The sequence below is a fragment of the Trichomycterus rosablanca genome, chromosome 18, assembly GCF_030014385.1.
Source record: "Trichomycterus rosablanca isolate fTriRos1 chromosome 18, fTriRos1.hap1, whole genome shotgun sequence".
NCBI classification, from domain to species: Eukaryota; Metazoa; Chordata; class Actinopteri; order Siluriformes; family Trichomycteridae; genus Trichomycterus; species Trichomycterus rosablanca.
The window spans coordinates 28,254,413-28,266,910 of NC_086005.1; the positions used below are offsets into that span (position 1 = coordinate 28,254,413).

The 12,498-nt window shown below is 40.9% G+C and overlaps 2 protein-coding genes across 2 annotated transcripts; one reads left to right on the plus strand and one right to left on the minus strand.

The window, feature by feature from the left end:
• The first annotated feature begins 737 nt into the window (after window positions 1–737).
• On the plus strand, window positions 738–7,634 carry tmem120aa (transmembrane protein 120Aa). Its single transcript, XM_063013835.1, has 12 exons — window positions 738–942; window positions 2,216–2,334; window positions 2,996–3,112; window positions 3,543–3,602; window positions 3,686–3,781; window positions 4,439–4,528; window positions 5,421–5,486; window positions 5,677–5,738; window positions 5,837–5,929; window positions 6,410–6,474; window positions 6,648–6,716; window positions 7,383–7,634. Exons 1-12 carry the CDS (start codon window positions 865–867, stop codon window positions 7,491–7,493), a joined length of 1,026 nt encoding a protein of 341 aa, XP_062869905.1. The 5' UTR covers window positions 738–864; the 3' UTR covers window positions 7,494–7,634.
• A 1,539-nt stretch (window positions 7,635–9,173) lies between these two features.
• Window positions 9,174–12,006, minus strand: rhbdd2 (rhomboid domain containing 2). The gene is made up of 4 exons (XM_063014337.1): window positions 11,794–12,006; window positions 10,463–10,867; window positions 9,748–9,898; window positions 9,174–9,662 (listed from the first exon to the last, which is right to left on the minus strand). Exons 1-4 carry the CDS (start codon window positions 11,978–11,980, stop codon window positions 9,236–9,238), a joined length of 1,170 nt encoding a protein of 389 aa, XP_062870407.1. The 5' UTR covers window positions 11,981–12,006; the 3' UTR covers window positions 9,174–9,235.
• Between the last annotated feature and the right edge of the window lie 492 nt (window positions 12,007–12,498).

Consider the following 12,498-nt stretch of genomic DNA (forward strand, 5'->3'; position numbering starts at 1 on the left):
AGGTAACATAATAAAGTATAAGCACCTTGATTTGTCCTGCACAAAAGCCCTGACCTCAGCTCTACTGAACAGCTTTGGAATGAACTGGAACATCAACTTAGACTGTCTTGATTGACTTCAGTGCTCAGCCATACAAATAAATGCTCTTTTGACTGAACGGGCACAAATTCCCACAGACATACTTCAGTATATACTGTACTTCAGTCTTGTGAAAAGCTTCTTAGAAAAGTGGCTGTTATAGCTGGAAAGATCACATAGAGGTCACTGTGTGTTTAATACTGCTTGTTTTTGATATGTGAGGTCCAACAAGGTGTCCAAATACTTTTGGCCATATAGTGTAGCTTACATTAGGCTATGTAATCAGTCGTACACAGAGGTTAAACGCATCTTGACAGTATACGATTACAGTGAGAAGAAAATAGACCATTCTATCATGGAATAACAGGGTGGGGAAGGAGACGCAGGTCGCATCCCAAACAGCAAATAATTTTCTAATAAGTGCACTAGATAGCGCGTACAGTAATGGACCGTCTAAGCCACTATATATCCTAAAAGTAGCTATTTGAAATTGAACCATAAGTGACGCCACGTCGTCGTTCTCTGTGTAAGATTCTGGGTGCGTCTCAAACCGCGTACAGCGTACTACATAGTATGGCAAAATATAAAAGTGTATAAAATTAGCGTACTATGTAGCAAAGTTTTGATCAATTTGGAACGCATCCCTAGTTCTCGTCAGATAACGCACGCCTGTAAAAAAAGCGAAGTGTTTTATAAGAAGTGAAGAATAAACTGTTGTTTCTGTCAGACTGAAGAATATTAAACTCCTGCTAACAGCTAACCGGCTTTATTCAGGCACTAACCGGTATGTTATTTAACCCAAACTCGTTGGGAGAATGTTTACAGGAATGGGAAGAGCTCGAAAAGGATTATCAACAGATACATGTAAGCAATTTTTACTTTTATTTATGTAACCAAACTGTGGTAATAAGAACTGCAGCGATGTGAGCTAACAGGCTAATTTGAAGCTGTGTCTCAAACCGAATATGACAAAACGATAACGACCACATTATATTAATTTAGGTTAATTAGTTTAGAATTCAGCTTTAAGAGTATAAGGCAAGGAAATCTACCAGAAGTGCATCTACATAAATGTATGGAATTGTGTCTATATACATGTAAGAATAATAATAAATAACTATAGCTAGACATTTATTTTTGATTAAAATAGTACTACTGATAATACATATAAATATATAAAGATGTGATTAAATATATAAATATATGGGCAAGCTGTAGCCTAGTGGTTAAGGTACTGGTTTAGTCATCAGAAGGTTATTGGTTCAAGCCCCACCACTGCCAGGTTGCTGCTGTTGGGCCCTTGAGCAAGGCCCTTAACCCTCAATTGCTCAGACTGTTTACTGTAACTGTAATGTAAGTCGCTTTGAATAAAAGCGTCTGCTAAATGCAGAAAATGTAAATGTAAATATGGAAATTAATAAGCTCCTCATGTTGATTTAAATGTGTATAAAATAAATACAAAAATAAATGTATTTTATTTATTTATTAGGATTTGAAGGTGATGTTTTTCCACTTTTGTTCCATTCCTTGCTTACATGTGTTTGTACTGTGGGAGGAAACTGGAGAGCCCGGAGGAAACCAACACACACACAGAGACACGGGGAGAACATGCACACTCCACACAGAAAGGACCCGGACCGCTCCACGTGGGGATCGAACTCAAGACCTTCTTGCTGTGAAGCGACCGATCGAGCAACCGTAACACCCAAATAAATAATAATAATTAAATAAATCACACTGTTTAGCAACGTAGTATGCGGTTTGGGACACAGACTGGACAAAGTAACCATCCTGTATTTACCTGTAGGAAATATACTTAAATGTATAACATTATCCTACTGGCCTGCTTTATAATTAGCAGACGTTTTCTAAACCAAACTTTTGTTATAACTAAATACTAAATGCACTGTCCTAAATGTATTTCTTGATGCATTCCATTAAAACATAATTAATGAATTAATGCAAAGTGCCTGGGTTTGATCCCCCAACTGAGCGGCTGAGTCACGTTCTCACTGTGTCCACGCGCGTGGGTTTCCTCCAGGTGCTCCGGTTTCCTCCCACGAGTCCAAACACATGCATTCAGGTTAATCGGAGCTGACCAGAGTGCTATTTAAAACGTAATTTTACGTGCTTTTAGGAGACTCATCGGATCTACAAACAAAAGCTGGAGGAGGTTTCCAAACTACAGAACAGCTGCTCTGCTTCTATTGCACGACAGAAGAAGAGGCTGAAGGAGCTGTCTGCTTCACTTCAAGGGTAAATTGATCTTTGGCAGGAACTGATTTCAGACTAACGTACCAAAATGTGCTTTTATTTTACTAATTGCTTTCATAAAGGTGCTTTAATGGAAGGTTAAATGTGCCAACACTTGCCAAATCCCACCTGTGTTTAAGAATTTTACTATTTCACCTAAACAGTCTTGGATTTTTTGTATATCTAAGATCATTCTAAATTTGATGGCTACAACAAGGTCCAAAAAAGTCGGGACTGGGCGTGTTTACCACTGTTTTAAATCAGTATCCAGTATCTTGCCTGACATAATAACACTTAGTTGTTATTAGCTGCTTAACAGTCCAGGGTCTGACATGCTGTATAACACTCTTTATAAAGCGCCACACGTTTTAATGGAACAGATCTGGGCTGCAGGCAGGCCAGTCTAGCAGATTCGGTCTCTTACAGTGATGTTACGGTGGTGTAAATGTGCAGAATATGAGCCAGGATGTGTGTGTTGCTCCAAAATGCGCACGTACCCCTCAGAATCAATGGGCACTAACACACCGTGACATAATGCATGTCATCAGGAATTTGCTTATTTACAGAAAAGATTTAAAGACGTTCTCTTGATGGTGTTTTTAGTATAATACAAGTAAAGGACAGTTTACAGTTTAGTTTAGCCTTTATTGTCTTCGACCCACAGATGCCCAGAGAAAGGAAGCCCAGAGGAACTGAGGACCGTAGACGGTATCCAGGAGTCCATGAAAGAAAGACGGAATGTATTTTTTGAGATGGAGGCCTTCCTACCGAAGAAAAACGGGTAAAGGAACCGGGACACGACCACGCCTTTATTACACATTATAAGCCAGATCTGGCGAGCATGGCAGCTGCATTGTTGACACAGGAAGTGCATTTGCCTTCACACTAATAATCAGATGAAGCTCAGGATCCAGCCGTAATTCAGAAACGACTTAACATGATGGATATTAGAGTAAATATAATAATGTATAATGCTGGACCAGATCCACACTGGCAGTGCCTAAATATGGCAGCAGCTGAATACGCTCTGTAGGCTGGTGTGCATGTAAACCCAGCGCCAGTCTGATTTCTTGCAGTTGTTTGATTATTATGTGCATGTAAACGTGCATCAGACATTAACAGCCACGTCTGCACAGTTTAAACCCCTGTTCGTCTGGTCCTGTTTTCCTTTCTGTTGATATTCTGTTGATTTTTCTCACTTCCTGATGCAGGTTGTACCTCAATCTTGTGCTTGGAAATGTCAACGTTACACTCCTTAACAAACATGCCAAGTAAGTACCGGATCACACACTCACTGTGCATGATGTGTAACTTATTAAACTGATTATAACTGAATCTTTTATTCATTTTCCAGATTCGCTTATAAAGACGAATACGAGAAGTTCAAGCTCTACCTGACTTTCATACTTTTACTTTTCTCCTTTACGTGCCGGTTCGTGGTCAGCTACAGGTACGCCCACCCCTCAGTCATTTTTCTTGCTTAATTTTAGTTTTTTATTTCACTATTAAAAGGACGGAGAAACAAAACAATAAAAACTCGGACTAGCAGGCTGCGGAACAGCTTTTTCCCTAGAGCTGTGACCTCCATCCACCTTAAATCTGTGCTGCTGTTATTGACTGACTGCTTGTTCTGTCTGTGTGTTGTTTTCTTGTTGCTGTTGTTTTTCTTTTTATATGGTTCATTCATGTAAATAAAGTTTCTATTCTTTTTTATTCTATTCTAAAAGTGTGAAAATATGAGGGTTTTTCAAAAAGTTTCCGCACTTCTTTCAACTCTATTTATTAAGAATTTCAAAAACAAACTCCAGCATTTTTCCAGCGTCGTATCGACTTTTTAATACCGTTTTTGGTTGAGCTCATAGCCACTGATGCAGCGCTGCTTTCACATCATCACCACATGAAAATCTTCTTCCCCTTAAGGCTTCTTTAGCGTCCAAAAATGTGGAAATCAGACGGAGCTAAATCAGTACTAATCTCTCAGACTCTCAGACACGCTCGATTACTAATCCCACTCTCACCGCTTATAACCAAAAAATAAAAGTGAGGAAACTTTTTGAAGATCTGTCATAGCAACACATTCATGACAGCATGTTTTCTTCATGTACAGGGTCCTAGATGCACTTTTCAATTTTCTGTTGGTCTGGTATTACTGCACGCTGACGATAAGAGAGAGCATCCTGATCAATAACGGCTCCAAGTGAGTAACAACTACATCATAACACACACTGTATGGACAAAAGTATTGGGACGCCACTCTTAATTATTAAGTTTCTGTGTTTTCTGCCATAATTGGTTTCTTACAGGTGTAATAAATCAATGATATAAAGGAAATTCTATGCTTCCGACTTTGCAGCAAAGGTTTAGGGAAGTCCCTTTCCTGTTCCAGCTTTGAAATGATCTGGAACATCAACTGAGGCTTTCTGCTTTCTTTTAAAATCAGCACCCAGCGATAGAAACGCTCTTTTGTATTACTGAGTAGGCACAAATTCCCACAGACATACCTCAGAGTCTTGTGAGAAGCTTCTCAAAGGAGCGGCTGTTGTTCTAGCCCAAAATATAACACAGAGGTCGTTTTATTTTAATAAAGTTTGTTTATGATCGGGTGTCGCAATATTTTTGGTCATATAGTGACATTTCACTCACTCACTCACTTTCTTAACCGCTTATCCAATCAGGGTGGCAGGAAGGGGGGGATGCTGGAGCATATACCAGCTTCTTAATGGGCGCAAGGCACACAGTAACACCCTGGACGGGGCGCCAGTCAATTCAGTGTCTCCAATGAACCTGACTGCATGTTTTTGGACTGTGGGAGGAAACCGGAGCTCCCGGAGGAAACCCAAAACCATGCAGACATGGGGAGAACGTGCAAACTCCACACCCGGACCGCCCCTCCTGGGGATCGGACCCAGGGGATTGCTGTGAGCCACCAGTGTAACATTTGTGACAGATAATGTGTTGAAATTGTTGTTGTTTTTATATTCTAAATATCGGTGCCAAACGTGCTGTTATTCAGGTGTAGCTTCAAATCCTGTTAGCTGCATGTCGAACCCTGTACAGTGTTTTATTTTTGTCTTTACTGGTTGTTTCAGAATTAAAGGTTGGTGGGTGTTTCAACACTATGTCTCAACTTTTCTCTCTGGGGTGATGCTGACGTGGTAAGAGAAAGATATTCGTTCTACAGTCGTCTTCCATCGGCTAAAATCATAAAATCATAGACTGTAGTAGATTATTCCTACAAACTAACTGTAATCCAACTCTTGCTTTTATTGTATTGAAAATTCTCTGTCATTAACACATGAAATTTTCTTTACACATTTTCTTTACTCTCTTTATTTTGTCTCCTAGGCCTGAAGGAGAACTCTACCAAATGTTCAAGAACCAGTTCCTGTCTTACTCCATGTATATAAGTAATGAAGCTTCTGATAAAGTCTTGATGTTACATATTCAGCTATTTGTATATTTGTGGAACGTTTCAGACGTCTCTTGTTTCAAATCTATCACACAGATTTCGTCCAGTTTCTTCAGTATTACTACCAGAGTGGGTGTCTGTACCGGCTCCGGGCCCTGGGAGAGAGACACAACATGGACCTCACAGTGGGTGAGACACAGTGTACTCTAAAATGCCACCAGGAATGTAAAAAAAAAAATCCTCATCAGCTTGGTGTGGCTTTGTGATGGTTGGCTGCACTTTATCTCATGTCGCTTGTAGCAGGCGTTCCACAAGCCCTGACATAACAGTGTTATGATGTATTCAGTGTGATCATGTGGGCGCCTCATCACACGCCCACAGTAAAGTACTTAATGTGGTTCAGTAGCTCATTTTCTGTTCTGGCAGTCACGTACGCTTACTCCGAGTTTGTCATCTTCCTCCTTCCTTCCTTTATTCAGCGTCCAGGATAAACACCAAATATTAAATCTTTACGACTCTTGACTCCCTAACTTCCCACAGTCTTTCTCATACTTCAGGAAGCACTCGTAGTAAAAATGGCTGTTGCTGCGCCTACAAATGCAGATTAGAAGTAAACTACACTGAGCGGACGTCATATTATATATTTTATTGTCTTTGTTCTGTTTTCAGAGGGGTTTCAGTCCTGGATGTGCAGGGGACTGACTTTCCTGCTGCCTTTCCTTTTCTTCGGCCATGTAAGTACCACAATACACTGCTTTTAATTCTAACCAACTCTAGATATGCATGATACACCTGCTTTATTACTATTATTATTTATTACAGAGTAATTACAACACAGTATGAGTCTTAAACAGTTTAAATGTGTGTTAAAATTGTATAAACGACGCATTCGTGTCATTTTGGACAGTTTTGGCAGCTTTACAACGGAGTGACGCTTTTTCAGATGGCTCAGCTGCCCGAATGGAAAGAGTGGCAGGTAACGAATATAAATATTACAGTGGTTTTGTATTTTATGCACAGTTTATGCATAAAACAAGCTTTTAAAGGCTACCCAGAACAAACTGTGGAGATTCCAGTTTGTTAATGAATAGATTTTAGCTGTGGGGCTGGTAACATGCAGCAGTAATAGTTGATGTATTTATTAGGATTTTAACCTCATGTTTTGCACACTTTGGTTACATTCATGACAATTACTGCTTACACAAGATGAAAAAGGTTCAAGATAAAAAAACACCTTCTTGAGGTGCCAGTGCTACCCACCGAGCCAGCGTGCCGCCCCCAGTAGTAATAAAAGAGCACAGAAAAAGCTTACCACGTAATAGCTCAGTCATAATAGCTTAATACAACTTTTATCTTAGTGGGACTGTAATAATAACTATTGTAATAATATTGACGCTGTATTCACGCCTCCCTCAGGCACCGTTTATCTTAGGCTTTAAGGTGCGTCTTATCACAGCCAGTCATTGTTAATAACAAATATTTCCTGCCTAATCATTACACTAACTGTAAACACAACTGCCTCGCTCCCACCCGTCAGGATCATAAACCAGGATTTACTCGTTCTGCAGGAGTACAGAATTCACAAAAAATGCCTTCCTCTCGTACCTCAGCGGTTAATAAATGATCTCTTTTGTGTTCGCAGGTCCTCATGTGTGGCTCCACCTTCCTGGTGCTGTTCATGGGAAACTTTTTCACCACGCTGGGTGTAGTTTACCACAAATACACGAATCAGGACAAAGCCAAAGAGTTATAAGTCATTCAGATCTGTTTAAATAATAAGCTTTCTACGTCTTTATTTTTACGTCGTGTGTTACAGTGTAAGGTTCTTCAAAAAATGTGGAAGGTTTATTGAATATTTGTGGTTTTTACTTTATTAATAAATGTGCGCACAACACAGCAGGCTGAGGTGTGATTATTAACGTCGTCTACCTTTAAAGTGAAATGAATAATCAAATGTTTTTTACTGTGTACAAATGTATGATTTTAATTTAACGGTAATCACAGATACTGTGTCAGGTTGACTGTGGTTTATTTATTTAAGTTTTAACGCCATGTTTAACACATTGGTGTCATTTAATGGCAGTAATAGGTATTATCTATGTGTCTTCATATTTTGGTCCATATTATATGTTCATTTTTATTTTTATGGTTGCCAGGTAGGGTAAAAGTCTTCTTGTGTTGTCTTGTGTGAGAGTCTCTTTGATAGTTTCTGGCATGTGTGCTTGTTCTCTTTCTTTAGTGTATTTTGGGCATTCTATCAATGTGTTTTATTGGTTGACTGTGGTAACTCAACCAACCAGCCAATCACAGAAGCCCTGCATTGTTAGTTCTGGTTCTAGTAGCATTTTTAGTTGCGCTGGTCCGAGATGGGAAGCGCCACAGACCGTCGACAGGCTGTTCAGCATCCAAGACTCATTGCAGCCACTGAGGACAGAAACGCTGTGGCGTCTAGAACACATTAGTGGCTCAATTTGATGAGGTAAATGTGTCCAGACACACCCTGAATCGAGCCTTTTTGTTCTCAAGTCCTGGGCACGGTTGAGAACACCTAGGATGGGACAAGCAGGCACTGGAACCGACCAATCCTGTTTCCTCCACGTGCAATGTTTACCTGAGGAAGAGTTGGCACCCAGATGCCAGTTGAAGGACCTGCTGGTAACGTCCTGGTACCAGACACCACAGGACAGTAGCCTAGTGGTTGAATTACTGGACTAGTAATTGAAAGGTCGCCGGTTAAAGCCCCACCGCTGCCAGGTTACTAGTGATGGGCCCTTGAGCAAGGCCTTTAAACCTTGATTGCTTAGACAATATAGTTTCACAGTACTGTAAGTTATTTGGATAATTGACCATATAGAAGCACTTTGTAGTTCTACAATTACTGACTGTAGTCCATCTGTTTCTCTACATGCTTTGTTACCCCCTTTCACCCTGTTCTTCAATGGTCAGGACCCCCACAGAGCAGGTATTATTTAGGTGGTGGATGATTCTCAGCACTGCAGTGACACTGACATGGTGGTGGTGTGTTAGTGTGTGTTGTGCTGGTATGAGTGGATCAGACACAGCAGCGCTGCTGGACTTTTTAAACACCTCACTGTCACTGCTGGACTGAGAATAGTCCACCAACCAAAAATATCCACCCAACAGCGCCCCGTGGGCAGCGTCCTGTGCCCACTGATGAAGGTCTAGAAGATGAGCGACTCAAACAGCAGCAATAGATGAGCGATCGTCTCTGACTTTGCATCTACAAGGTGGACCGACTAGGTAGGAGTGTCTAATAGAGTGGACAGTGAATGGACACGGTATTTAAAAACTCCAGCAGCACTGCTGTGTCTGATCCACTCATACCAGCACAACACACACTAACACACCAGCACCATGTCATATAAACAACTTACTTTGCATGTATTTACACTATATAAAAACCACAGCATACTTTATTTAATACTTATTTATTATAAAACGTTTGAATTCGTGTTAATTTATGCTGAACGTTGCCTAGGTTACCGGGTTACTCGGAGGCTTGGGATGCCCCGAGTAAGAAGCCTGAGCTGTGGCGTGAACCGTTACGTGTGGCGAAGCACCAAAAGGCCGTGCAGCCATATTTACAGGTGGTCCAAAATGGGGATGGGCATAAGGACCCACTGGCATCCCCGAACTGCCCGCTGTGTGCTGATGACCGTGTCCATGTCCGTGGCTATGTCCATGTCCGCATTCATGGGAATGCCCGTGTCCTTGATGCCCATGGCTTGATTCGAACCTGGGTACGAAGCCGTTCCCGGAGTTTAGTGACGGTACTGCGTAGCCCTGCTGGATGAACGCTGAGTGCGGCCACCCATCGAGAGTGATGGGTGAGGTTCCTGTAGTGAACGTGGGCGCGGGAGCATACGCCTGCACAGGGTAAGACCCCGGTGGTGGGCTGCATCTAAACAAGGAAATGCAGCTCTTATTATTTACATACTTTATTAACTCAGGAGTGAAACAGTAAGTGATAAAGCTTAGACGCTCACGTGGTGTGAAGGATCTTCCTGCGCTCCTCTGCAGACGCAGGGACGAACTGCACACCAGGCATCTTCTTCATCCACTTAAACGGGGACTTCTTCTCGAGCAAGCACGCTCTGGACTCGGAGATCTCCACCAACCTAAACCAGCCCATGCCATCTAACATTACGTCTTCAGTTAAGTACAAAATATGAACCAAGTGTTTCTCACAGGTCTCAAATTAACACTAAATATGAACAACTAAGCACGCAGAGACTCAGTTCAGGGGTTTTAGGTAGCAGGGTAATAAATCGATTCTATAAATTGAATTATATGCCTCTAACTTTATGACAACAGATTGGAAACAGGCTTGTTCTTGTTCCCCTTGTGCACAAAGCACGGCTTCTGAAGACAAGCGTGGAGGAACTACAGTGGCCAGAGTAAAGCCTCGACCCCTGAACAAAACTGAAATAAACGAGAACATCAGTTGTGAGCCAGGCCGTCTCGTCCAACATTAGTGTCGTACCTCAGACACACAGAAATGTAGACTAGTAGTCACAAACGATAAAAAATCAAACAAAAAATAACCTCATATTGCTGCCCATGGTTTAGGATTAAAATGTCCAAGTACTTATAGAAATAAGTGAGCTAATTCGACATACTATTGTTATACTGCACAGATTTTAATTGTTAGAAATGACCATTTAATATCTACACGTGCACAACAGCAGACCAAATGGATACACATCTGCCCCGTGACTACAGCCAGGACGTTGCAGAGTAACACGGTATTCGGGACCAAGAGAGTGACGATGAGCATCAAAAGCCACGGAAGAGCAGCGGTGGGCACGTTAACCCCCATCAAATATGCCTTCCTCATGCGGGAGCTGATGGTCACCGTGCCCAGCATGGCGAGGGACACGGGAATCAGACCCGACACCGAACTCCTGGAGGACGCCGAAAACAGCAGAAGCTCCAGCAGGACGTGAAGGAGGCCGACAGAGGAGGCGAAGAGGAGTAAGAGATGCAGGAAGCGCACCGTGCCGACTCCTTTCTCTAAACCGCTGCAGAACACGGCCAGCACGGTCACGCTCAGCAGGAGCTGCTCCACGTCCGTGTGGTAGAAGCTGTAGGTGAGGAGTCTGTGGACTGGAGTAATGAGAGGAAGAGAAAAATATCTGTGAGATGAAAATACAGTTTTTAACAAGTCGACAAAGTCAAGCGACAGGTTTAATACTTATTACTGAAAATTAGCAGTTAAAATTAAACATGAGTGTTTTCCAGTGTTGTATACAAGACCCAACAGTTCTTTGCCCACATCCCAACTTTTTCGGAATGTGTGATAGCCATCAAATCAGAAATGTATTGTATATTTACAAAAATCAATTCAAGTAATGAAGTTATTTATTTTTTAGGATTTTAGAGATTCATCAGTTCACAAGGTTATATCACACACAGTCATGGACAATTTTGCATCTCCAATTCACCTCACTTGCATGTCTTTGGACTGTGGGAGGAAACCGGAGCACCCGGAGGAAACCCACACAAGACACAGGGAGAACATGCAAACTTCACACAGAAAAGACCCGGACCGCTCCACCTGGGGAATCGAACCCAGGACCTTCTTGCTGAGAGGCCACAGTGCTACCCATCAAGCCACTATGCTGCCCAAGTAATGAAGTAAAACACCTTATCTTTTCTTTGTACTGACATTTACATACCTGTAAAGGTAGATTTTTAAATAAACATTAAAATGCACAATTGTATTTACATGGAATTTGACCAGAAGTGTTTACAGGACTGTATTATTGTACTTTTTCTATAGAAATTAAACATACTATTTGTAAACAATAGAATATATCGTCAGAAAATGTTTTATCTATTAATAACATATTATAAATAAAAATCATTTATACATGTTAGGATGTTATTTATGTAGAACCAGTACTACAATGTACGGAATACTGTGACTTTACTCTAGGCCTGTAACTATAAACCTGACAATGTGCATGTTAAAATAGATGCAGTTTTACACAAACTACTGTTAAACAGAGTATTATTAAATAAAAGCTGACCATGGCCGCGGTGAAACACGCTGGACTCCAGGCTCAGATGATCTGCTGAGATATTAAAGTAACCGGCAACTGCAGTTAAAACACAAGAAACTAAACCTACACACACAATCCCGCTGCTAATCTCCAATCCACACACAAATCTACTAATACTCTGATAAACATGACGGAATCTGTTGCTCACATTCATTTCGGATAATTAAACATAACGTTTAAAGCGAAATAACATCAAATCAAACCGAAAACGAGGAGTTCTCTCGGATTTGTAGTTATATTGTGAAAACTACAAACTTCCGCATCGCGTTGGGTGAATTCAAGGCTCTAGAACTGCGTACCTTTTGCGCAGTGGTTGAAATTTCGGTTCTCTATATGCGCATTTGAGTCTTCGTGTTTAATTTTGAAAGAAAGTTCTTTAAATTCACATATTTCTCTCCTGAGGATGTTCCCAAACCATACACTGTGAAATAGAAACAAAATCCACTTCATCTGACATGTCTGACATGATAGCCCATAGTGGTTTGACATTTCTGGGTCAGATGATCAAGAAGCATAATTGATTATTGGTATAAAAATGACATACAATTAGCCTTATTTAAATGGTTTTTAAAAGCATAACTGATTTTTAAGTTTAATTTATTACAATGTAAATAAAACCTAAACTTATGAACAACATATCTAAAAAAATATGTTTCAAAAACAAGCCACATA

Coding starts and splice junctions, on each gene's coding strand:
- rhbdd2 (XM_063014337.1), bottom strand. CDS start 11,980: ATGAATGTGAGCAACAGATTCCGTCATGTTTATCAGAGTATTAGTAGA. Junction 10,868..11,793: donor CGTGTTTCACCGCGGCCATG/GTCAGCTTTTAT, acceptor TCATTACTCCAG/TCCACAGACTCCTCACCTAC. Junction 9,899..10,462: donor TGTAGTCACGGGGCAGATGT/GTATCCATTTGG, acceptor ACGTAATGTTAG/ATGGCATGGGCTGGTTTAGG.
- tmem120aa (XM_063013835.1), top strand. CDS start 865: ATGTTATTTAACCCAAACTCGTTGGGAGAATGTTTACAGGAATGGGAA. Junction 943..2,215: donor AGGATTATCAACAGATACAT/GTAAGCAATTTT, acceptor ACGTGCTTTTAG/GAGACTCATCGGATCTACAA. Junction 6,717..7,382: donor CCGAATGGAAAGAGTGGCAG/GTAACGAATATA, acceptor TTGTGTTCGCAG/GTCCTCATGTGTGGCTCCAC.